The 25,604-nt window shown below is 46.1% G+C and overlaps 2 protein-coding genes and 1 pseudogene across 3 annotated transcripts in view; all 3 read left to right on the top strand.

Annotated features, from left to right (window-relative positions):
* The window catches only part of LOC143734954 (uncharacterized), a 375,259-nt gene that overhangs the window by 217,915 nt on the left and 131,740 nt on the right, over positions 1-25,604 (top strand). The window lies entirely within an intron of this gene.
* LOC143735223 (uncharacterized) overlaps positions 1-25,604 on the top strand; it is a 395,094-nt pseudogene that overhangs the window by 331,831 nt on the left and 37,659 nt on the right. The window lies entirely within an intron of this gene.
* Positions 1-25,604, top strand: part of LOC143734907 (uncharacterized) — a 328,536-nt gene that overhangs the window by 299,324 nt on the left and 3,608 nt on the right. The window contains exons 8-10 of the mRNA XM_077225246.1: positions 23,819-24,130; positions 24,464-24,508; positions 24,637-24,681. Coding sequence (XP_077081361.1) covers positions 23,819-24,130; positions 24,464-24,508; positions 24,637-24,681 — 402 coding nt within the window. The remainder of the gene's footprint in view (positions 1-23,818; positions 24,131-24,463; positions 24,509-24,636; positions 24,682-25,604) is intronic.

Raw genomic sequence — 25,604 nt, 5'->3', positions numbered from 1 at the left:
ACTGAAAGCTCCAACCCTGCCATCCAAACCGCTGAAAACAACGGCTCGTTTGAATGGCAGAGCATACACGGCAGCAGGTCAGGCCGGTGCTGCACTGCACACCATGGCAGTATTACAGGCGTACCAGGCCGACCTGCTGGGGGATCTCGACCAGGGGGCAGGGATGTCCCCTGAGGCGGTGGCTGAGCTGCGCCGCACCACAGATCTGGCTCTCCGGGCTACCAAGCAAACCGCTGCCGCGATCGGACGGTCGATGGCAGCGATGGTGGCCACGGAGAGGCATCTGTGGTTAAATCTAGCCGACATCGGGGAGAAAGAAAAAGCCTTTCTCCTCGATTCGCCGGTTTCGCCTTCCGAACTCTTCGGCACCTCCATAGAGGCGGTGGTGGGGAAGTTCAGGGAGGCGAAGGCGCGCTCAGCAGCATTTAAAACTTGTATACCACTGAGATCCGCGTCCGTACCCCGGCAAGCGGGAGGGCCTGGCCCTTCATGGTCTGAGGACCGTAGGCAGGGCCAGCGTGCCAGTGTCGCCTCTCGTGCGCCCCCTCCCTTGAGGAGCAGGTCGCAGAGAAGGCGTGACTCCCGCAACAGAAGAGATTTGAGGGAGGTTATCCAGCGCAAACGCACACAGCGTCGGTAATGGATAACCTCCCCGGAGGGTCATGAAATCTGCCCTCTCTCTTCTGACCCCCAGGCGTTCATAACATCAGGCCTGGGGATGGGCCTAGGATGAGAACTATGTTCTGATGGCCCACCTAGGCTTGGTTAGTGGAAACGCCCCTTTCAGGCATGTAAAGTGGCGGATCCCAGGTTTGTAAAGAACTATCTGGCGAGTCTTCACTTTGCACGCCGCAGGTGAGCTGCTGGTCTTTTCAAAGAGTATTTTTTGTGATTAAAAAATAACATATTTCTCTTTACAGACCTCGTTCCCTGTATAGAGTCATGGGGTCATGTCAAGGTAATAAGGTAAGATAACTTTATTGGATTATCGGGGCCCTGAAGTTCCCCGTTAGGTGGCCAGAACGGTAACTGTGTTAGCCTTCGGGCTGCTAGCCACCTCAGGGTAGAGTGGTTGGTCTCTCTCTTAAAGTTGTTTTACTTAGAGTGTTGACTGACGCTAGAGCTTCAGATAGATCTTATGTCCGGCCCACGGGTCCGTTTGACTTCTTCCTGAGTATGTCGCCCCTTGAGCTCTGTTTGGGTTTTCATTAGGCTGAGCGATTCTGCAGCCCTTTGTATGGAATAATACAGACTATATTCTTTAGTAAGGCTGTGGCTCCTCCGAGCCCTCAGATAGATCTATGCTTGCAGGCTGGCCCTCACCAGGGCCGCCTCTGTAGCTGGCCTAGGCTGTGCCAGGGATAATAGAGGCGCTCTGCTAAAAATTTTAGCATTTCTTCCTCTGACCCTTCACTTTGTGAATGTAGGTTTCTAGCATCCCTGTATAAACAGCCTCCTCCCATGGGAGTCGTTTGGCCAAGGCCCGCCCCCTTCTCTGCATTCTGGGGTGACTAGAGTAATGCAGCGTGGTGCAGAGGATGGTTTATAAGGACATGGTAGGCCTCAAATAGGCCTCCGTGGTATATATGTCTTTACTGAGCAGGGTTAGGCCATCTTTCGCTTCACGAAGAAGACTGGGTTTCCTGCCCGACCCTGCCGTGCAGTACTGGCCTACGGATTTAGGCCGCCAGTTAGGCTTCACTCACCTCGCTGAGCTACTGCTCGAGCGCTAGGTTGTAGGTGGTTGGCTTTCATTCAAGCCCCACTCCCCTAGGTTGGGCACAGATACATTTCTGTCACCCCTAGAGCCGCTGGCAGGCCCGCACCCTGGTAACCTCAGGGTGAGGTGTGAGTATTCCCCTGTGATACAGGTAGGTCTGAGCACTTCACTCCCAGTTCTGTTTTATCCTACCTCGCACCACTATGGCTCGGGTTGAGTATGAAGTAAGCTTCACTTCTTCTTTGGTCGAAGTACGCTCCCCTGAAGCCAGAGCATTGCCCTGAGCTGACGCCCATGCATAGATGGTAGGCCCCTGACTAACTGGGGCCTCCGTTGAGGCAGAGTGGCGTATGTTGTACTCCCCTTGTTTTAAGGGTTCTAGCTTTCTTGCGGAGTACACTGCCATGGGCAATGTGATTAGGCACCAGGATGCTGTAGGCGCTGTGTAAACAGTTTTTCTGCCAACGAAGGCCATTAGGTAGTAGGCCTCAGCAGGCCTCCTTGATTGGACAGCCCCCTAGAGGGCACTGTAGGCCAGCTCACTTTACGTGGTTGGCCTTGGTGGTTCGGGCAGTTGACTCACTGATGGGTAGTAGGCCTTAAACAGGCCTCCTCGGAGGTGGGTCCCAACATTGTGGGACATACCTTATAGCGCTACTGGAAACCCATTAGTAAATTATGCTTGTATAGTATGGTTCCCAACAGTGTACTTTATGGCAGAATATGACTTGCTATTAGCTAGTAGGCCCGACCAGGCCTCCCTGATAGGCGAGTCCCCAGCTGGCTGGCCTTAGCAGGCCAACTTATACTATCACCCGGACTCAGGGCTCAAAGCTACCAGTGGTTATCAGGTAGTAGGCCACTCAGGCCTCCCTGAAGGTGAATTCCCACTTAAGATGGTTATCAGGTAGTAGGCCTCACCCGGCCGCCCTGAAGGCGAATTCCCACTTACGTTGGCTATCAGGTAGTAGGCCTCTCTGGGCCTCCCTGAATGTGAGCTCCCAAATATTGTGGCTGTCAGGTAGTAGGCCGCTCTGGGCCTCCCTAGGATGTGGGCTCCCAAGTTTTTTGGCTGTTAAAGGTAGTAGGCCTCACCAGGCCTCCCTGAAGGTGAGTTCCCACATACTGTGATTATCAGGTAGTAGGCTCCTCCAGGCCTCCTTGATTGAGAACGGTCAGGTAGTAGGCCTCACCAGGCCTCCCTGAAGGTGAGTTCCCACAGTTTGTGGTTACCAGGTAGTAGGCCTCTCCAGGTCTCCCTGAAGGTGAGCTCCCCACATACTGTGGTTTAAGGGTAGCAGGCCTCACCGGGCCTCCCTGAAGGTGAGTTCCCACGTACTGTGGTTATCAGGTAGTAGTGGTTTTCAGGTAGTAGGCCTCTCTGGGCCTCCCCGAAAGTGAGCACCCCACATACTGTGGTTATCAGGTAGTAGGCCTCACGTGCCTCCCTGAAGGTGAATTCCCACTTACGTTGGCTATCAGGTAGTAGGCCTCTCCGGGCCTCCCTGTAACGTTCCCTAGTGGTGCTGGGTTTATAAAGCTAGTGGTCTCTTGCTATCAGTTTCAGCTAGCCTTAATAGGCAGCTGCTGAAGGCGAGCTTGCGCCCTGGCTCGCTAAAGTGTTCATTCTCTGCTATTGGTTCCCTCCCGGAACCTTTTCTGCCTACAGCCTGGTTTGCCTACCAGGCAGACCTTGTGCTCCCCTCACCGAGGGTCTCTATGAGCATGCGGCTTCCTGAGTCTGGTCAGACGGTCGTAGGCCTCTCGTGGGGCCTCCCAGTTAGATCAGCCCTTAGGCCTTCACAGGCCTCCTCAGTGTTTTGAAACACAGACACTGGGTTGATCCGTGGATCGAGTAGAGAAACTCCCCTCGCTAGAAAGGGTCGGAAAGCACTATGCTGAGTCATACTCTCCGGGATATCCCGTCTCTGAGATCCGGGCCGAGTGGTTCACTGCCAGCTTCGCAGTCCCTCGGGTTGGATGCCTTTCTTAAGGCTTTGTTGTCCAGAGGCTCTGTCTTCAGACAGACAGGATTTGGCCAGACTAAGTGTCTATGTACTGACGCCAGGTCAGGCCGTCCTGGTGGCATTTCGGGGTGAGTACGTTCCCCTGAATAGTGACTGGCTGGGGTTCCTTCGGGTTCCCTAGCCACATTCCCTAGAAGGGACCCCTTCTAATTGGAAGCTGTGGTCCCAGGCCCGGAGCCGGCCCAGGTAGACCTTTCATTTAACCATATTTATGAAGGTTTTTCTGTGAGGCTGTAGCTTGGGCTATGACCGTAGGGAATGCTGTCACTGACAGCCCAGTGTGACCTGAGAGTGAGTGGTTCTAGCGTTTCATTTGAAGTTGCTGGTTCTGACAGTTGTCACTGCCACTTGGCATGCACTCCCCTTAGCATGGCGGAGTTGGTATATCGTTCAGGTCGCCAGGTCAGGCCGTCCTGGTGGCATTTTGGGGTGAGTACATTCCCCTGAATAGTGACTGGCTGGGGTTCCTTCGGGTTCCCTAGCCACATTCCCTAGAAGGGACCCCTTCTAATTGGAAGCTGTGGTCCCAGGCCCGGAGCCGGCCCAGGTAGACCTTTTATTTAACCATATTTATCAAGGTTTTTCTGTGAGGCTGTAGCTTGGGCTATGACCGTAGGGAATGCTGTCACTGACAGCCCAGTGTGACCTGAGGGTGAGTGGTTCTAGCGTTTCATTTGAAGTTGCTGGTTCTGACAGTTGTCACTGCCACTTGGCATGCACTCCCCTTAGCATGGCGGAGTTGGTATATCGTTCCCCATAACGTCGTTGACGTATTGTTGAGTTCCCTTCGAAAGGGAACGTCTCAGGTTACGACTGTAACCTATGTTCCATGAGAACAGGGAACGAGACAATACGTCTCCCTGCCATGCCTCGGGGCTTGCCTACCGTGCAGTCCCTTCAGACGATAAGGTGATTTGTCATGTGTGGAAGGCGCCCCTTTATACTTCCAGGTCGCACGTTGATCATTCACGCTAATGATTCACGGGCTGTCGCCGGTCAATATGATTGACGTGATTTGATAGTGATTTCAGACACCTGTCACGCCTGAGGCGTTCCCCATAACGTCGTTGACGTATTGTCTCGTTCCCTGTTCTCAGGGAACATAGGTTACAGTTGTAACCTGAGACGTTCTTCATGTATTCTTCATGTGTTTATCTCTGTTCTTCATGTGTTCTTCATGTGTTTATCTCTGTTCTACATGTGTTCTTCATGTGTTTATCTCTGTTCTTCATGTGTTTATCTCTGTTCTTCATGTGTTTATCTCGGTTCTTCATGTGTTTATCTCGGTTCTTCATGTGTTTATCTCTGTTCTTCATGTGTTTATCTCTGTTCTTCATGTTTATCTCTGTTCTTCATGTGTTTATCTCTGTTCTTCATGTGTTTATCTCTGTTCTTCACGTGTTTATCTCTGTTCTTCATGTGTTTATCTCTGTTCTTCATGTGTTTATCTCTGTTCTTCACGTGTTTACCTCTGTTCTTTACGTGTTTATCTCTGTTCTTCACGTGTTTATCTCTGTTCTTTACGTGTTTATCTCTGTTCTTTACGTGTTTATCTCTGTTCTTCATGTGTTTATCTCTGTTCTTCACGTGTTTATCTCTGTTCTTCATGTGTTTATCTCTGTTCTTCATGTGTTTATCTCTGTTCTTCATGTGTTTATCTCTGTTCTACATGTGTTTATCTCTGTTCTTCATGTGTTTATCTCTGTTCTTCATGTGTTTATCTCTGTTCTTCATGTGTTTATCTCTGTTCTTCATGTGTTTATCTCTGTTCTACATGTGTTCTTCATGTGTTTATCTCTGTTCTTCATGTGTTTATCTCTGTTCTTCATGTGTTTATCTCGGTTCTTCATGTGTTTATCTCGGTTCTTCATGTGTTTATCTCTGTTCTTCATGTGTTTATCTCTGTTCTTCATGTTTATCTCTGTTCTTCATGTGTTTATCTCTGTTCTTCATGTGTTTATCTCTGTTCTTCACGTGTTTATCTCTGTTCTTCATGTGTTTATCTCTGTTCTTCATGTGTTTATCTCTGTTCTTCACGTGTTTATCTCTGTTCTTCATGTGTTTATCTCTGTTCTTCATGTGTTTATCTCTGTTCTTCACGTGTTTACCTCTGTTCTTTACGTGTTTATCTCTGTTCTTCATGTGTTTATCTCTGTTCTTCACGTGTTTATCTCTGTTCTTTACGTGTTTATCTCTGTTCTTTACGTGTTTATCTCTGTTCTTCATGTGTTTATCTCTGTTCTTCACGTGTTTATCTCTGTTCTTCATGTGTTTATCTCTGTTCTTCATGTGTTTATCTCTGTTCTTCATGTGTTTATCTCTGTTCTACATGTGTTTATCTCTGTTCTTCATGTGTTTATCTCTGTTCTTCATGTGTTTATCTCTGTTCTTCATGTGTTTATCTCTGTTCTTCATGTGTTTATCTCTGTTCTTCATGTGTTTATCTCTGTTCTTCATGTGTTTATCTCTGTTCTTCATGTGTTTATCTCTGTTCTTCATGTGTTTATCTCTGTTCTTCATGTGTTTATCTCTGTTCTTCATGTGTTTATCTCTGTTCTTCATGTGTTTATCTCTGTTCTTCACGTGTTTACCTCTGTTCTTTACGTGTTTATCTCTGTTCTTCACGTGTTTATCTCTGTTCTTTACGTGTTTATCTCTGTTCTTTACGTGTTTATCTCTGTTCTTCATGTGTTTATCTCTGTTCTTCACGTGTTTATCTCTGTTCTTCATGTGTTTATCTCTTTTCTACATGTGTTTATCTCTGTTCTTCATCTGTTTATCTCTGTTCTTCACGTGTTTATCTCTGTTCTTCATGTGTTTATCTCTTTTCTACATGTGTTTATCTCTGTTCTTCATCTGTTTATCTCTGTTCTTCGTGTGTTTATCTCTGTTCTGTTCTTCATGTGTTTATCTCTGTTCTTCGTGTGTTTATCTCTGTTCTTCATGTGTTTATCTCTGTTCTTCATGTGTTTATCTCTGTTCTTCATGTGTTTATCTGTTCTTCATGTGTTTATCTCTGTTCTTCATGTGTTTATCTTTGTTCTTAATGTGTTTATCTCTGTTCTTCATGTGTTTATCTCTGTTCTTCATGTGTTTATCTGTTCTTCATGTGTTTATCTCTGTTCTTCATGTGTTTATCTTTGTTCTTAATGTGTTTATCTCTGTTCTTCATGTGTTTATCTCTGTTCTTCATGTGTTTATCTCTGTTCTTCATGTGTTTATCTCTGTTCTTCACGTGTTTATCTCTGTTCTTCATGTGTTTATCTCTGTTCTTCATGTGTTTATCTCTGTTCTTCATGTGTTTATCTCTGTTCTTCATGTGTTTATCTCTGTTCTTCATGTGTTTATCTCTGTTCTTTACGTGTTTATCTCTGTTCTTCATGTGTTTATCTCTGTTCTTCATGTGTTTATCTCTGTTCTTCATGTGTTTATCTCTGTTCTTCACGTGTTTATCTCTGTTCTTCATGTGTTTATCTCTGTTCTTCATGTGTTTATCTCTGTTCTGCACGTGTTTATCTCTGTTCTTCATGTGTTTATCTCTGTTCTTCATGTGTTTATTTTTGTTCTTCATGTGTTTATCTCTGTTCTTCATGTGTTTATCTCTGTTCTTCATGTGTTTATCTCTGTTCTTCACGTGTTTATCTCTGTTCTTCACGTGTTTATCTGTGTTTATCTCTGTTCTTCACGTGTTTATCTATGTTCTTCATGCGTTTATCTCTGTTCTTCATGTGTTTATCTCTGTTCTTCACGTGTTTATCTCTGTTCTTCATGTGTTTATCTCTGTTCTTCATGTGTTTATCTCTGTTCTTCACGTGTTTATCTCTGTTCTTCACTTGTTTATCTCTGTTCTTCACGTGTTTATCTCTGTTCTTCATGTGTTTATCTCTGTTCTTCACGTGTTTATCTGTGTTTATCTCTGTTCTTCATGTGTTTATCTCTGTTCTTGATGTGTTTATCTCTGTTCTTCGTGTGTTTGGTGTTACAGATGCAGTGAAGTCAGTGTCAGTGATGAAGGGAGAATCTGTCACTCTAAACTCTGATCTCACTGAAATACAGAAAGATGATTCAATGCAGTGGGTGTTTGGAGACTCTCAAATAGCTGAAATCTATAAAGCAGACAATCAATTCTCCACATCTGATGACAGACTGAAGCTGGATCATCAGACTGGATCTCTGACCATCACAAACACCAGATTCACAGACTCTGGACTCTATGAACTGAAGATCAGCAGCATCAGACGCACTATACACAGGATAATCTCTGTTACTGTCTCTGGTGAGATCGTTTCTGCCAATATGATGATGATCTATTGACTTGAGAGCTCTGAGAAAAACCCTGAAGTTAAATGAACACAAGTTAGCACTAAACTGTATTTGAATTGTTAAAAATAAACTCAGTATCTTGAACTGTTTAAGACTGTTATAATTTGTGAGTCGTACGGAAGATTTTGCTACAAAAGACTACAAGATATTATTTGAATATTATTATTAGAACTAACAATGTCTCAACATTTCATTCTTGAGACAAATTTTATAATTAACATTTTAGTTGTATTTAAATGATTGATAACATTGATGAAATTCATTACTCTAATGATCAAACCAAAATTGCAAGCATTTTCTCTTATTTTTAATACAAGTATTTATAATTTTCTCAGACTACTAACGAATAAAATAAAATCTGCAGTAAACTGTTGGCATGTTTCCAAAGGTTTTTAAACTCTTTAATCTGAATTACTGTTTGTAATATTTTCATTGAAATCAGTCCTGTGTTCACATCAAAAACCTGCTGTAAAACAGTAATACAGAAGATGAACACAGTGGAGAATCATGATTTCTGAAATTACATTAGAGTCTCATTTATGATTCACCTTTAACAGAATCAGATTCATATTTAAATAGATCAGACTGACAGATTCACTCACACTGATGACTCCCTCTTTATCATTACAGATCCAGGTCTGTCTGCAGGAACTAAAGCAGGGATCTTTGTTGGTGTTGTTCTGCTGGCGTGTGTAGCTGGAGCAGGTGTTGTGTTTTACTATCGCCACAAGATCTCTAAACTAAAAAAACAAGCATCTGAACTAAAAGATTGTAAGTATTACAGCTGATAAAGCAAGATAAATACTGAGCTTTATTATGCTACAGTAGAGATTAAGTGTAAAATGTTTGTTCATAATCATATTTTAAACATTTTACATTTGTATGTGTGTGTTGTGTTGCAGTTTTGCTCATAAAAGCAGGGCTAGAAAGAAACATAATCAATACACAGATATTAAAGAGCACTGACCTGTGGTTTTGTTTTAGAATGAAGGGCTCTGAATTCATTTTAATACAACCATTTTTATACAACTTTATACAACTATTTTTATGTTATTGTTGTGGGGAAATAAAATGTAAAGCTAGTCCACACTTTTTAAAATGCTTGGAGTTTTCTTTTAGGGTTGGTGTCTGGGTTTGGGTTAAAATACAGTATTTATAACTAGCTTTAACAACAGACTTCTGTGCAATGCCCCTTTTCAGATCCCTGAGTAGACGTGTGTCTCAATCATAATGATCTCGTCTTCTCCTGACTGGTGTTTTGCTGCTTTCACACAGATAATGTGCACTCTTCATCTGTTAAGGGTCAAAGGTCATCTTAAACCAGCTCAGAGTAGTTTATGATGCTTTTCATACCAAAGAGATCGAAACTCTTAATAGAAAAGTTATAGATTTATTTCAATGATAGGAAATACAGAGCAATAGCTTCAGGGTGTCACAGATGCTAAACTAATAAACAACAATATCAAACAAAACCTGTGATTAAAATCAGAGGGGAAAAAATAACAAAGCCTCCTCTGACTACCCAACATGAAACACATTTACACATTTAGCAGATAATTTTATTTAAAAAAGAAGCACTTCATTAATGATGAATACAACACAAAACACACATGTAAAATACACAGATTATGAATAATGTTTAAGTATTTCAGATAATGTGTTCGCTTAGATTGTGTTTTGCTGTGAGTGATTCAGTGTTTACAGGTTTAATGATCAATCATTGAGCAGGTGATAAATGTGGAGCGAATGATCATGTTGATTTTATTCCTTTCTGCTTTTATTGCTTTTCTTCTCTAGCTAATGTCTGTTCTGTGTTTCTCTGTTTCTGTTTGCTGATGTGAAGGGAATGATGAAGTGATGACAGTGTCAGTGATTGAAAGAGAATCTATCACTCTAAACCCTGATGAAGAATCTATCACTCTAAACCCTGATGAAGAACATAAAGACGGCAAATTGGTGTGGATGTTTAGAGGCTGTTGTATTGCTGAAAGGAAAAGCTCTGCTGATAATTTCACTGTACATGATGATGTTCTGGATGGGAGATTTAAAGACAGACTGAAGCTGGATCGTCAAACTGGATCTCTGAACATCACAAACACCGAAACAACAGACTCTGGAGAATATGAAGGAGAACGAGAAAGAGCTCAATAAAGAGATTCAGTGTTTCTGTCTTTGGTGAGTTACTCAAATCTTTATACAATAATGATTTTATTTTAAATCAGCTGAATTGATTAAATTAAGGACTGTGGGTTTTATTTGGTTATATCTTATTATATGTGCAATTTCAAAACAAGAATTGAAGCATACATTTCAAATCACTTTAAAATCAAACGAGTATTGATTCATGTTTTAATCAATATTCACTAAACCAGATCCATGTGTTGTGTGTTTGTGAGCCACTGAAGACCTCCACAACTATCTGACAGTGAAACATGCAGTGACGGCACATTATTAATCATAAACACATCAGCACAAGAAAATCATTCAATCAAATCGCATCAGTCTTTTGGTTGAAAGTAAAAATGATCTGCAGTTCCTCAAGCCACTATAAATATATAAAGTGTAGAGTTAATCAGGATAAAACCATTATTACTGGAACAATACGAAGAGAAAACAAAGAAGAACGTAAAACAAACCACAATGAAACATGATATTCAATAAAAATTATATAGTTTACTGTCATAAACACAATTAAACAATGACGTGTTGATCCTGATGATCACACATGAATCAGAGAATTGTCATGGTTGTCAAAAACAGGACGGAAGCAATCGCAGGTCAAACTCAGTTCTTTATTGAACAGTGAAAAGCACGACAGGAACACGGGTGTGGACAGATGACGCAGGGACCTCGATGGTCGAAGACGAACCCGTGAAGTGCAGTGGAAACCCAAACGACAATCCAACGAAGAGGTGACGACGAATCCAACAGGAACACCACACGGAGAGACAAACATCCAACGAATCCAACAGGAACACCACACGGAGAGACAACATCCAACGATCTGACAAAGGAGATGAGAGAACTGTGAGAATATATGGTGAGATGAGATCGGCTGCAGCTGGTGATGTGATGACGATCAGCTGGAGCGGATCAAGGAATGACACTCATTCACGCCCACTACACACGTGCTTTCATACAACAACATAAACACGAGACGAGAAGGAAGCAATGAACTTGTATACCGTGACAGTACCCCCTCTCCTAGGAACGCCTCCTGGCGTTCCCAGACTCCCTTACCTGTCGATTGAAATCATCGATCAGAGAGTGATCCAGGATGTCTCTAGCCGGAACCCAACTTCTCTCCTCCGGACCGTAACCTTCCCAGTCCACCAAGTACTGAAATCCACGTCCCCTCCGTCTAGAATCCAGAATGCGATTTACCGAATAGGTGGTCTACCCATCTTCGAGACGCGGGGGGGGGGGGGAACCGGGACTGGCGGATTAATGCGAGCATGAAACACGGGCTTGATTTTTGAAACATGGAAAACGGGGTGAACCCTCCTGTACGCTGGAGGTAAACTAAGGCGGACTGTCACCGGACTAAAGATCTTGGTGACAGTGAACGGGCCAATGAATTTGGGGGCAAGCTTATTAGAGACGGATCGGAGAGGAATGTTCTTAGTTGAAAGCCACACTTTTTGACCAACGACGTATACGGGAGGCTTTGACCGGTGGCGATCGGCCTTAGCCTTGGTGCGCGCCCCCACTTGGAGTAGAGCCTCACGGGCTCTAGTCCAAGTGCGGTGACACCTCTGGATTAAGGCGTGAGCGGAGGGGACCGCGACCTCGGATTCCAGACTAGGAAAAATAGGTGGCTGGTAACCTAAACTACACTCAAACGGAGATAGGCCCGTAGCCGACACTGGTAACGTATTGTGGGCGTACTCCACCATGGAAATCTGTTGACTCCAAGAGGAAGGATTCTTAGAAACCAAACATCGCAACACCCTCTCCAGATCTTGGTTGGCTCTCTCGGTCTGACCATTGCTCTGGGGATGGAACCCTGAGGACAGACTAACCGTCGCCCCCAGTAACTTACAAAATTCTTGCCAAAATTTGGACACAAACTGGGGTCCTCTGTCAGAGACCACGTCCATCGGGAGGCCATGTAAGCGAAAGACGTGGTCAATGACTGTCAACGCTGTCTCCTTAGCTGAGGGTAATTTGGGTAAGGGAATGAAATGAGCCGCCTTCGAGAACCGGTCCACCACAGTCAAAACGACTGTGTTGCCCTGGGAGGGCGGGAGGGCGGTGACAAAATCTAGAGCGATATGGGACCAGGGTCTCGAAGGGACAGGCAGCAGTTGAAGGAGCCCATCAGGCGGACGATTGGAAGTCTTACCAGTGGCACAGACCGAGCAAGCCAAAACAAAACTGTGGATGTCACGAGCCATAAGTGGCCACCAAAATCGTTGCTTGACTAAAAACTTAGTACGATTAACTCCTGGATGACAAGCCACGTTGGAGCAATGACCCCACTGTATAACGTCGGACCGTAATCCCTCCGGCACAAATAAGCGATTCGGTGGGCAACCGGGCGGAGGCATTACCCCTTCTAAGGCCGTCTTGACCTTCGATTCGATCTCCCATACGAGTGTGGAAACAAATAGGGTTTCCGGTAAAATGCACTCGGGAGTAGACGGGCGTTCGGAACGATCAAAAATGCGAGATAAAGAGTCGGGTTTGATGTTCTTAGAACCCGGGCGGTACGAGAGAGAAAAATCAAAACGACCGAAAAAAAGTGCCCACGAGCCTGCCTGGAGTTCAATCTTTTGGCGGTTCTGATGTACTCTAGATTCTTGTGATCGGTCCAGACGATAAAAGGAACCCCCGCACCTTCTAACCAATGACGCCATTCCTCCAACGCTAACTTGACTGCCAACAACTCCCTGTTACCAATGTCGTAATTGCGTTCGGCTGGGGATAAACGATGAGAAAAAACGCGCAAGGATGCATCTTATCGTCTGCGGGCGAACGCTGGGACAGGACTGCTCCTACCCCCACCTCTGACGCGTCGACCTCCACCACGAACTGACGTGAAGAATCAGGGGCAACGAGGATGGGAGCTGAAACAAAGCGGCTCTTGAGTTTGGCAAACACAGCCTCGGCTGTATCTGACCACCTGAACGGAGTTCTGGGGGAGGTCAAGGCAGTCAGAGGTGCGGCTAGTTGGCTGAAGTTGCGAATGAAACGCCGATAGAAGTTGGCGAACCCCAGAAACCTCTGCAGGGCCTTACGGGAATCTGGACTTGGCCACTCTACCACAGCCTTAACCTTCTCAGGGTCCACACGCATTCCCTCAGACGAAATGATGTATCCTAGAAAAGGAACAGACTGTGCATGAAAATCGCATTTCTCCGCCTTGACAAAAAGCCCATTCTCTAGCAACCTCTGAAGCACTCGTCGAACGTGTTGCACATGTTCCTGGAGAGACGAGGAAAATATCAATATGTCATCCAGGTAAACATATATGAACTGATCTATCATGTCTCGCAACACGTCATTGACCAGTGCCTGGAAGACTGCTGGGGAGTTGGACAGCCCGAAAGGCTTGACCAAGTATTCTAAGTGCCCCCTGGGGGTGTTAAAGGCAGTCTTCCATTCATCCCCCTCCCTAATGCGAACCAGATGATAAGCGTTACGCAAGTCCAATTTCGTGAAAACGGACGCTCCCTGCAACCTCTCGAAGGCTGAAGACATTAACGGCAAAGGATAAGTATTCTTTACCGTGATGTTATTCAGCCCCCGGTAGTCAATACAAGGTCGCAGAGACCCGTCCTTCTTTCCCACAAAAAAGAACCCCGCCCCCGCCGGAGAAGAGGAAGGACGGATGAAACTGGTTGCCAGAGAATCAGAAATATATTTCTCCATAGCCTCCCTCTCCGGATTGGAAAGCGAATATAACTTGCCCTTAGGCGGAGACTTACCTGGCAGTAAATCTATGGCACAGTCATAGGGACGATGCGGAGGAAGAGAAGCAGCCCGAGACTTACTAAACACTTCCTTCAGATCGTGGTACTCCTCGGGCACGTTAGACAAGTCCCCTGCCTCCTCCTGTAACACAAAAACAGGCACAGACGGACAAGCAGACATCAGACAAGACTTATGACATTCCTTGCTCCACTCCAGAATAGCTCTTTGCTGCCAGTCCACACGAGGGTTGTGATGAATGAGCCAGGGGTGTCCAAGAACTACAGGTGCCAGGGGGGAATCCAGTATATAAAAAAAAAATAGTTTCTGAGTGATTGCCTGAGGTGATGAGTGTGATGTTTTCGGTGATGAGCGAGATGATGGGAAGTTCTTGACCATTTAATGCGTGTACTGCAATCCTCTGTGTGAGTGGTTTAAGGGGAATCTGAAGTCTATGTGCAAAAGTACTGTCCATAAAATTACCCTCAGCCCCGGAGTCCAGAAGTGCTTGACAGTCGTGCTGGTGAATTGACCATCTCAGTCTTACCGGAAGGAGGGTAGATGTGGATGAGGTCTTCTCGGCGGAGATCCCACCCGATAGTAGCCTCATACTTACTATCGGGCTTGGCCTTTTACCGGGCAGTTGTAGGCAAAGTGTCCCGAACCTCCACAGTATAGGCAGAGGCCCTGGGACCTCCGCCTTTCCCTCTCCTCCCGGGAAAGCCGAGCTCGACCCACCTGCGTCACCAAAGCTTGTACCGCACGACCCGTGTCCCCTAGATTCCTCTCCTGAGAATCCATTCTTCTCGCGCTGTGCTGAAGGAATTCCTCCAACGAGGTCGGTGAACCTGCTGCTTCCATAGCACGGTCAGATCGTTCTGTCATGGTTGTCAAAAACAGGACGGAAGCAATCGCAGGTCAAACTCAGTTCTTTATTGAACAGTGAAAAGCACGACAGGAACACGGGTGTGGACAGATGACGCAGGGACCTCGATGGTCGAAGACGAACCCGTGAAGTGCAGTGGAAACCCAAACGACAATCCAACGAAGAGGTGACGACGAATCCAACAGGAACACCACACGGAGAGACAAACATCCAACGAATCCAACAGGAACACCACACGGAGAGACAACATCCAACGATCTGACAAAGGAGATGAGAGAACTGTGAGAATATATGGTGAGATGAGATCGGCTGCAGCTGGTGATGTGATGACGATCAGCTGGAGCGGATCAAGGAATGACACTCATTCACGCCCACTACACACGTGCTTTCATACAACAACATAAACACGAGACGAGAAGGAAGCAATGAACTTGTATACCGTGACAGTACCCCCTCTCCTAGGAACGCCTCCTGGCGTTCCCAGACTCCCTTACCTGTCGATTGAAATCATCGATCAGAGAGTGATCCAGGATGTCTCTAGCCGGAACCCAACTTCTCTCCTCCGGACCGTAACCTTCCCAGTCCACCAAGTACTGAAATCCACGTCCCCTCCGTCTAGAATCCAGAATGCGATTTACCGAATAGGTGGTCTACCCATCTACGAGACGCGGCGGGGGGGGAACCGGGACTGGCGGATTAATGCGAGCATGAAACACGGGCTTGATTTTTGAAACATGGAAAACGGGGTGAACCCTCCTGTACGCTGGAGGTAAACTAAGGCGGACTGTCACCGGACTAAAGATCTTGGTGACAGTGAACGGGCCAATGAATTTGGGGGCAAGCTTATTAGAGACGGATCGGAGAGGAATGTTCTTAGTTGAAAGCCACACTTTTTGACCAACGACGTATACGGGAGGCTTTGACCGGTGGCGATCGGCCTTAGCCTTGGTGCGCGCCCCCACTTGGAGTAGAGCCTCACGGGCTCTAGTCCAAGTGCGGTGACACCTCTGGATTAAGGCGTGAGCGGAGGGGACCGCGACCTCGGATTCCAGACTAGGAAAAATAGGTGGCTGGTAACCTAAACTACACTCAAACGGAGATAGGCCCGTAGCCGACACTGGTAACGTATTGTGGGCGTACTCCACCATGGAAATCTGTTGACTCCAAGAGGAAGGATTCTTAGAAACCAAACATCGCAACACCCTCTCCAGATCTTGGTTGGCTCTCTCGGTCTGACCATTGCTCTGGGGATGGAACCCTGAGGACAGACTAACCGTCGCCCCCAGTAACTTACAAAATTCTTGCCAAAATTTGGACACAAACTGGGGTCCTCTGTCAGAGACCACGTCCATCGGGAGGCCATGTAAGCGAAAGACGTGGTCAATGACTGTCAACGCTGTCTCCTTAGCTGAGGGTAATTTGGGTAAGGGAATGAAATGAGCCGCCTTCGAGAACCGGTCCACCACAGTCAAAACGACTGTGTTGCCCTGGGAGGGCGGGAGGGCGGTGACAAAATCTAGAGCGATATGGGACCAGGGTCTCGAAGGGACAGGCAGCAGTTGAAGGAGCCCATCAGGCGGACGATTGGAAGTCTTACCAGTGGCACAGACCGAGCAAGCCAAAACAAAACTGTGGATGTCACGAGCCATAAGTGGCCACCAAAATCGTTGCTTGACTAAAAACTTAGTACGATTAACTCCTGGATGACAAGCCACGTTGGAGCAATGACCCCACTGTATAACGTCGGACCGTAATCCCTCCGGCACAAATAAGCGATTCGGTGGGCAACCGGGCGGAGGCATTACCCCTTCTAAGGCCGTCTTGACCTTCGATTCGATCTCCCATACGAGTGTGGAAACAAATAGGGTTTCCGGTAAAATGCACTCGGGAGTAGACGGGCGTTCGGAACGATCAAAAATGCGAGATAAAGAGTCGGGTTTGATGTTCTTAGAACCCGGGCGGTACGAGAGAGAAAAATCAAAACGACCGAAAAAAAGTGCCCACGAGCCTGCCTGGAGTTCAATCTTTTGGCGGTTCTGATGTACTCTAGATTCTTGTGATCGGTCCAGACGATAAAAGGAACCCCCGCACCTTCTAACCAATGACGCCATTCCTCCAACGCTAACTTGACTGCCAACAACTCCCTGTTACCAATGTCGTAATTGCGTTCGGCTGGGGATAAACGATGAGAAAAAACGCGCAAGGATGCATCTTATCGTCTGCGGGCGAACGCTGGGACAGGACTGCTCCTACCCCCACCTCTGACGCGTCGACCTCCACCACGAACTGACGTGAAGAATCAGGGGCAACGAGGATGGGAGCTGAAACAAAGCGGCTCTTGAGTTTGGCAAACACAGCCTCGGCTGTATCTGACCACCTGAACGGAGTTCTGGGGGAGGTCAAGGCAGTCAGAGGTGCGGCTAGTTGGCTGAAGTTGCGAATGAAACGCCGATAGAAGTTGGCGAACCCCAGAAACCTCTGCAGGGCCTTACGGGAATCTGGACTTGGCCACTCTACCACAGCCTTAACCTTCTCAGGGTCCACACGCATTCCCTCAGACGAAATGATGTATCCTAGAAAAGGAACAGACTGTGCATGAAAATCGCATTTCTCCGCCTTGACAAAAAGCCCATTCTCTAGCAACCTCTGAAGCACTCGTCGAACGTGTTGCACATGTTCCTGGAGAGACGAGGAAAATATCAATATGTCATCCAGGTAAACATATATGAACTGATCTATCATGTCTCGCAACACGTCATTGACCAGTGCCTGGAAGACTGCTGGGGAGTTGGACAGCCCGAAAGGCTTGACCAAGTATTCTAAGTGCCCCCTGGGGGTGTTAAAGGCAGTCTTCCATTCATCCCCCTCCCTAATGCGAACCAGATGATAAGCGTTACGCAAGTCCAATTTCGTGAAAACGGACGCTCCCTGCAACCTCTCGAAGGCTGAAGACATTAACGGCAAAGGATAAGTATTCTTTACCGTGATGTTATTCAGCCCCCGGTAGTCAATACAAGGTCGCAGAGACCCGTCCTTCTTTCCCACAAAAAAGAACCCCGCCCCCGCCGGAGAAGAGGAAGGACGGATGAAACTGGTTGCCAGAGAATCAGAAATATATTTCTCCATAGCCTCCCTCTCCGGATTGGAAAGCGAATATAACTTGCCCTTAGGCGGAGACTTACCTGGCAGTAAATCTATGGCACAGTCATAGGGACGATGCGGAGGAAGAGAAGCAGCCCGAGACTTACTAAACACTTCCTTCAGATCGTGGTACTCCTCGGGCACGTTAGACAAGTCCCCTGCCTCCTCCTGTAACACAAAAACAGGCACAGACGGACAAGCAGACATCAGACAAGACTTATGACATTCCTTGCTCCACTCCAGAATAGCTCTTTGCTGCCAGTCCACACGAGGGTTGTGATGAATGAGCCAGGGGTGTCCAAGAACTACAGGTGCCAGGGGGGAATCCAGTATATAAAAAAAAAATAGTTTCTGAGTGATTGCCTGAGGTGATGAGTGTGATGTTTTCGGTGATGAGCGAGATGATGGGAAGTTCTTGACCATTTAATGCGTGTACTGCAATCCTCTGTGTGAGTGGTTTAAGGGGAATCTGAAGTCTATGTGCAAAAGTACTGTCCATAAAATTACCCTCAGCCCCGGAGTCCAGAAGTGCTTGACAGTCGTGCTGGTGAATTGACCATCTCAGTCTTACCGGAAGGAGGGTAGATGTGGATGAGGTCTTCTCGGCGGAGATCCCACCCGATAGTAGCCTCATACTTACTATCGGGCTTGGCCTTTTACCGGGCAGTTGTAGGCAAAGTGTCCCGAACCTCCACAGTATAGGCAGAGGCCCTGGGACCTCCGCCTTTCCCTCTCCTCCCGGGAAAGCCGAGCTCGACCCACCTGCGTCACCAAAGCTTGTACCGCACGACCCGTGTCCCCTAGATTCCTCTCCTGAGAATCCATTCTTCTCGCGCTGTGCTGAAGGAATTCCTCCAACGAGGTCGGTGAACCTGCTGCTTCCATAGCACGGTCAGATCGTTCTGTCATGGTTGTCAAAAACAGGACGGAAGCAATCGCAGGTCAAACTCAGTTCTTTATTGAACAGTGAAAAGCACGACAGGAACACGGGTGTGGACAGATGACGCAGGGACCTCGATGGTCGAAGACGAACCCGTGAAGTGCAGTGGAAACCCAAACGACAATCCAACGAAGAGGTGACGACGAATCCAACAGGAACACCACACGGAGAGACAAACATCCAACGAATCCAACAGGAACACCACACGGAGAGACAACATCCAACGATCTGACAAAGGAGATGAGAGAACTGTGAGAATATATGGTGAGATGAGATCGGCTGCAGCTGGTGATGTGATGACGATCAGCTGGAGCGGATCAAGGAATGACACTCATTCACGCCCACTACACACGTGCTTTCATACAACAACATAAACACGAGACGAGAAGGAAGCAATGAACTTGTATACCGTGACAGTACCCCCTCTCCTAGGAACGCCTCCTGGCGTTCCCAGACTCCCTTACCTGTCGATTGAAATCATCGATCAGAGAGTGATCCAGGATGTCTCTAGCCGGAACCCAACTTCTCTCCTCCGGACCGTAACCTTCCCAGTCCACCAAGTACTGAAATCCACGTCCCCTCCGTCTAGAATCCAGAATGCGATTTACCGAATAGGTGGTCTACCCATCTACGAGACGCGGCGGGGGGGGAACCGGGACTGGCGGATTAATGCGAGCATGAAACACGGGCTTGATTTTTGAAACATGGAAAACGGGGTGAACCCTCCTGTACGCTGGAGGTAAACTAAGGCGGACTGTCACCGGACTAATGATCTTGGTGACAGTGAACGGGCCAATGAATTTGGGGGCAAGCTTATTAGAGACGGATCGGAGAGGAATGTTCTTAGTTGAAAGCCACACTTTTTGACCAACGACGTATACGGGAGGCTTTGACCGGTGGCGATCGGCCTTAGCCTTGGTGCGCGCCCCCACTTGGAGTAGAGCCTCACGGGCTCTAGTCCAAGTGCGGTGACACCTCTGGATTAAGGCGTGAGCGGAGGGGACCGCGACCTCGGATTCCAGACTAGGAAAAATAGGTGGCTGGTAACCTAAACTACACTCAAACGGAGATAGGCCCGTAGCCGACACTGGTAACGTATTGTGGGCGTACTCCACCATGGAAATCTGTTGACTCCAAGAGGAAGGATTCTTAGAAACCAAACATCGCAACACCCTCTCCAGATCTTGGTTGGCTCTCTCGGTCTGACCATTGCTCTGGGGATGGAACCCTGAGGACAGACTAACCGTCGCCCCCAGTAACTTACAAAATTCTTGCCAAAATTTGGACACAAACTGGGGTCCTCTGTCAGAGACCACGTCCATCGGGAGGCCATGTAAGCGAAAGACGTGGTCAATGACTGTCAACGCTGTCTCCTTAGCTGAGGGTAATTTGGGTAAGGGAATGAAATGAGCCGCCTTCGAGAACCGGTCCACCACAGTCAAAACGACTGTGTTGCCCTGGGAGGGCGGGAGGGCGGTGACAAAATCTAGAGCGATATGGGACCAGGGTCTCGAAGGGACAGGCAGCGGTTGAAGGAGCCCATCAGGCGGACGATTGGAAGTCTTACCAGTGGCACAGACCGAGCAAGCCAAAACAAAACTGTGGATGTCACGAGCCATAAGTGGCCACCAAAATCGTTGCTTGACTAAAAACTTAGTACGATTAACTCCTGGATGACAAGCCACGTTGGAGCAATGACCCCACTGTATAACGTCGGACCGTAATCCCTCCGGCACAAATAAGCGATTCGGTGGGCAACCGGGCGGAGGCATTACCCCTCCTAAGGCCGTCTTGACCTTCGATTCGATCTCCCATACGAGTGTGGAAACAAATAGGGTTTCCGGTAAAATGCACTCGGGAGTAGACGGGCGTTCGGAACGATCAAAAATGCGAGATAAAGAGTCGGGTTTGATGTTCTTAGAACCCGGGCGGTACGAGAGAGAAAAATCAAAACGACCGAAAAAAAGTGCCCACCGAGCCTGCCTGGAGTTCAATCTTTTGGCGGTTCTGATGTACTCTAGATTCTTGTGATCGGTCCAGACGATAAAAGGAACCCCCGCACCTTCTAACCAATGACGCCATTCCTCCAACGCTAACTTGACTGCCAACAACTCCCTGTTACCAATGTCGTAATTGCGTTCGGCTGGGGATAAACGATGAGAAAAAAACGCGCAAGGATGCATCTTATCGTCTGCGGGCGAACGCTGGGACAGGACTGCTCCTACCCCCACCTCTGACGCGTCGACCTCCACCACGAACTGACGTGAAGAATCAGGGGCAACGAGGATGGGAGCTGAAACAAAGCGGCTCTTGAGTTTGGCAAACACAGCCTCGGCTGTATCTGACCACCTGAACGGAGTTCTGGGGGAGGTCAAGGCAGTCAGAGGTGCGGCTAGTTGGCTGAAGTTGCGAATGAAACGCCGATAGAAGTTGGCGAACCCCAGAAACCTCTGCAGGGCCTTACGGGAATCTGGACTTGGCCACTCTACCACAGCCTTAACCTTCTCAGGGTCCACACGCATTCCCTCAGACGAAATGATGTATCCTAGAAAAGGAACAGACTGTGCATGAAAATCGCATTTCTCCGCCTTGACAAAAAGCCCATTCTCTAGCAACCTCTGAAGCACTCGTCGAACGTGTTGCACATGTTCCTGGAGAGACGAGGAAAATATCAATATGTCATCCAGGTAAACATATATGAACTGATCTATCATGTCTCGCAACACGTCATTGACCAGTGCCTGGAAGACTGCTGGGGAGTTGGACAGCCCGAAAGGCATGACCAAGTATTCAAAGTGCCCCCTGGGGGTGTTAAAGGCAGTCTTCCATTCATCCCCCTCCCTAATGCGAACCAGATGATAAGCGTTACGCAAGTCCAATTTCGTGAAAACGGACGCTCCCTGCAACCTCTCGAAGGCTGAAGACATTAACGGCAAAGGATAAGTATTCTTTACCGTGATGTTATTCAGCCCCCGGTAGTCAATACAAGGTCGCAGAGACCCGTCCTTCTTTCCCACAAAAAAGAACCCCGCCCCCGCCGGAGAAGAGGAAGGACGGATGAAACTGGTTGCCAGAGAATCAGAAATATATTTCTCCATAGCCTCCCTCTCCGGATTGGAAAGCGAATATAACTTGCCCTTAGGCGGAGACTTACCTGGCAGTAAATCTATGGCACAGTCATAGGGACGATGCGGAGGAAGAGAAGCAGCCCGAGACTTACTGAACACTTCCTTCAGATCGTGGTACTCCTCGGGCACGTTAGACAAGTCCCCTGCCTCCTCCTGTAACACAAAAACAGGCACAGACGGACAAGCAGACATCAGACAAGACTTATGACATTCCTTGCTCCACTCCAGAATAGCTCTTTGCTGCCAGTCCACACGAGGGTTGTGATGAATGAGCCAGGGGTGTCCAAGAACTACAGGTGCCAGGGGGGAATCCAGTATATAAAAAAAAAATTGTTTCTGAGTGATTGCCTGAGGTGATGAGTGTGATGTTTTCGGTGATGAGCGAGATGATGGGAAGTTCTTGACCATTTAATGCGTGTACTGCAATCCTCTGTGTGAGTGGTTTAAGGGGAATCTGAAGTCTATGTGCAAAAGTACTGTCCATAAAATTACCCTCAGCCCCGTAGTCCAGAAGTGCTTGACAGTCGTGCTGGTGAATTGACCATCTCAGTCTTACCGGAAGGAGGGTAGATGTGGATGAGGTCTTCTCGGCGGAGATCCCACCCGATAGTAGCCTCATACTTACTATCGGGCTTGGCCTTTTACCGGGCAGTTGTAGGCAAAGTGTCCCGAACCTCCACAGTATAGGCAGAGGCCCTGGGACCTCCGCCTTTCCCTCTCCTCCCGGGAAAGCCGAGCTCGACCCACCTGCGTCACCAAAGCTTGTACCGCACGACCCGTGTCCCCTAGATTCCTCTCCTGAGAATCCATTCTTCTCGCGCTGTGCTGAAGGAATTCCTCCAACGAGGTCGGCGAACCTGCTGCTTCCATAGCACGGTCAGATCGTTCTGTCATGGTTGTCAAAAACAGGACGGAAGCAATCGCAGGTCAAACTCAGTTCTTTATTGAACAGTGAAAAGCACGACAGGAACACGGGTGTGGACAGATGACGCAGGGACCTCGATGGTCGAAGACGAACCCGTGAAGTGCAGTGGAAACCCAAACGACAATCCAACGAAGAGGTGACGACGAATCCAACAGGAACACCACACGGAGAGACAAACATCCAACGAATCCAACAGGAACACCACACGGAGAGACAACATCCAACGATCTGACAAAGGAGATGAGAGAACTGTGAGAATATATGGTGAGATGAGATCGGCTGCAGCTGGTGATGTGATGACGATCAGCTGGAGCGGATCAAGGAATGACACTCATTCACGCCCACTACACACGTGCTTTCATACAACAACATAAACACGAGACGAGAAGGAAGCAATGAACTTGTATACCGTGACAAGAATATGATTGGTTCAACACATACATCACAATAAACATGAGAATTGGGGCCATTTAATTTGTTTATAGATTTATACCATCATTTAGTTGTTAATATATTGAGAAATCATGTACATTTTGAAGCTAAAAGTTTTTGATTAATTCACTTCCGTCGCTCATTTGCATAAAACAGTTCCTGATGGCTCTGAGAAATTTTTTTCAAAGTAGTAAAAGCAACATGGATAAATTCGTCCATACCTAAATACGTAAAATTTACTAATTTTATAAATAAAACACTCTCTGTTACTTTCATCACTGTAAAGCTGCTTTGAAACAGTCCATATTGTTAAAAGTGCTATATAAATGAAGGAGACTTGACTTGACTACTTCATTTTCTTTTTCTGATTTCTGTATGTGCAGCTCAGAAACATGAAATGGAGACCAAGTCAGTGAAGGAGGGAGAATCTGTCACTCTGGAGACTTGTGTTGCTAAAATAAAGAAAGCTGAACAGATCCAGTGGAAGTTTGGACTCACTCCGTTAGCTAAAATCAGAAGAGGGACTAAGAAAATCTCACCATTTGCTGATAAAATACTCCAAGGCAGACTGAAGCTGCATCATAAGACCGGATCACTGATTATCAAGAACAGCAGACCCACAGATGCTGGAGTTTATTTGTTATACAACATTGAAGGAGGAAATATCACAACTAAATTATTCAGGGTCAAAGTCGGTGAGTAAATCAAATATGTCAGTATAATAACAATCTTATTTTAATTTAGATCAACCCTGTCAGACATTTAGATGAAAGACTGAGTTTGTATGATTACGCTTTCTGATTTCTGTCCGAACAGACTCTGTCACTGTGTGTGTATAATTGTAAATGATTGTGTTAATATTAAGAAATCTAAATGCAAATATTACATTCAAAATCAACTCCTCCTTACTCTCTCTCTCTCTCTCTCTCTCTCTCTCTCTCTCTCTCTCTCTCTCTCTCTCTCTCTCTCTCTCTCTCTAAAAGCAAAGATTTTCTTTAATATGATCTGTCTCATGTGTTTTCTTTCAGAATCCACTGATAACACAAATAACCCAGTGGAGGAAAGTGTGAGAAGTATGTATCCAGTGTAACATTATCATCATTAATAATAAATCAAAATCAACTCTCCTTACTATATATATATATATATATACAAGCAAAGCTTTTCTTTAATATGATCTGTCTCGTGTGTTTTCTTTCAGAATCCACTGATAACAGAAATAACCCAGTGGAGGAAAGTGTGAGAAGTATGTATCCAGTGTAACATTATCATCATTAATAATAAATCAAAATCAACTCTCCTTACTACCCAGCAAACACAAAACGTTTTTACAACTTTTCACAAAGTTGTATTTTGGTTGCAATTAGGTAATGTTGTAGTACAACGTTTTAAAAACGTTTTTAAAACGTTTTTTTAAATGGATAAATAATGTAACCAAAATAAAACGTTTTAAAACCGTTGTGAAAATACCAAACTGGTATGTTTTCTTTAAGTAGTCAAAAAAACGTTTACTACTAAAAGGAAACTAGACCAAACTACGACTTTTGGGAGACGTTTTATTCAGGCGTTAAAATAACGTAATCTCTACGTTGTAATAAGACTTTTTAAAAACGTTGTTAAAATACCAAACTGGTACGTTTTCTTTAGTCAAAAAAACCTAGATATCACGTTTGTCTACAAAAACGAAACAAGACCAAACTAACCCAGCCAGCACCAGAAGTCAATTGGACGTTGTTTTTTCTTTTTTTGCTAAATCAAGTTGGCTCGTCAATAAATGAGTTATAAGCACATACGTTCGCAAACCATAAATATCTACATGATTTGGCATGGCAGACATCCAGCAAAAATCTGGTGGTTTATATCTCGTTGAAAACACTTGTGCTGTATATTAGTAGGCCGGCTACACCTATTTCTGAACATTTGTTAACAATTTAAATATGCCTATAATGCATCCATAAAAACATTAAACATCACAGTAGTATAAACACCATGCACCCCAATAAACAACAGCACTTAAATAGCATATTAATAACTGCATATTAATATGAAGCACTGTTTAATATATTTTAAATATATTAAAAAAGACTTAAAGCTTATAAATTGTTCCTCATGTTATCTGTAAATTTGTGTATATGAGAAAACATGTTCATGCCTTAGCCTATATCATGT

The sequence above is a fragment of the Siphateles boraxobius genome, unplaced genomic scaffold, assembly GCF_051911475.1.
Source record: "Siphateles boraxobius isolate OS27281-9 unplaced genomic scaffold, OSU_SipBor_1 13, whole genome shotgun sequence".
Classification (NCBI taxonomy): Eukaryota; Metazoa; Chordata; class Actinopteri; order Cypriniformes; family Leuciscidae; genus Siphateles; species Siphateles boraxobius.
The sequence above is the reverse complement of the archived record's forward strand: the minus strand, read 5'-3'. Positions and strand labels throughout refer to the sequence as shown.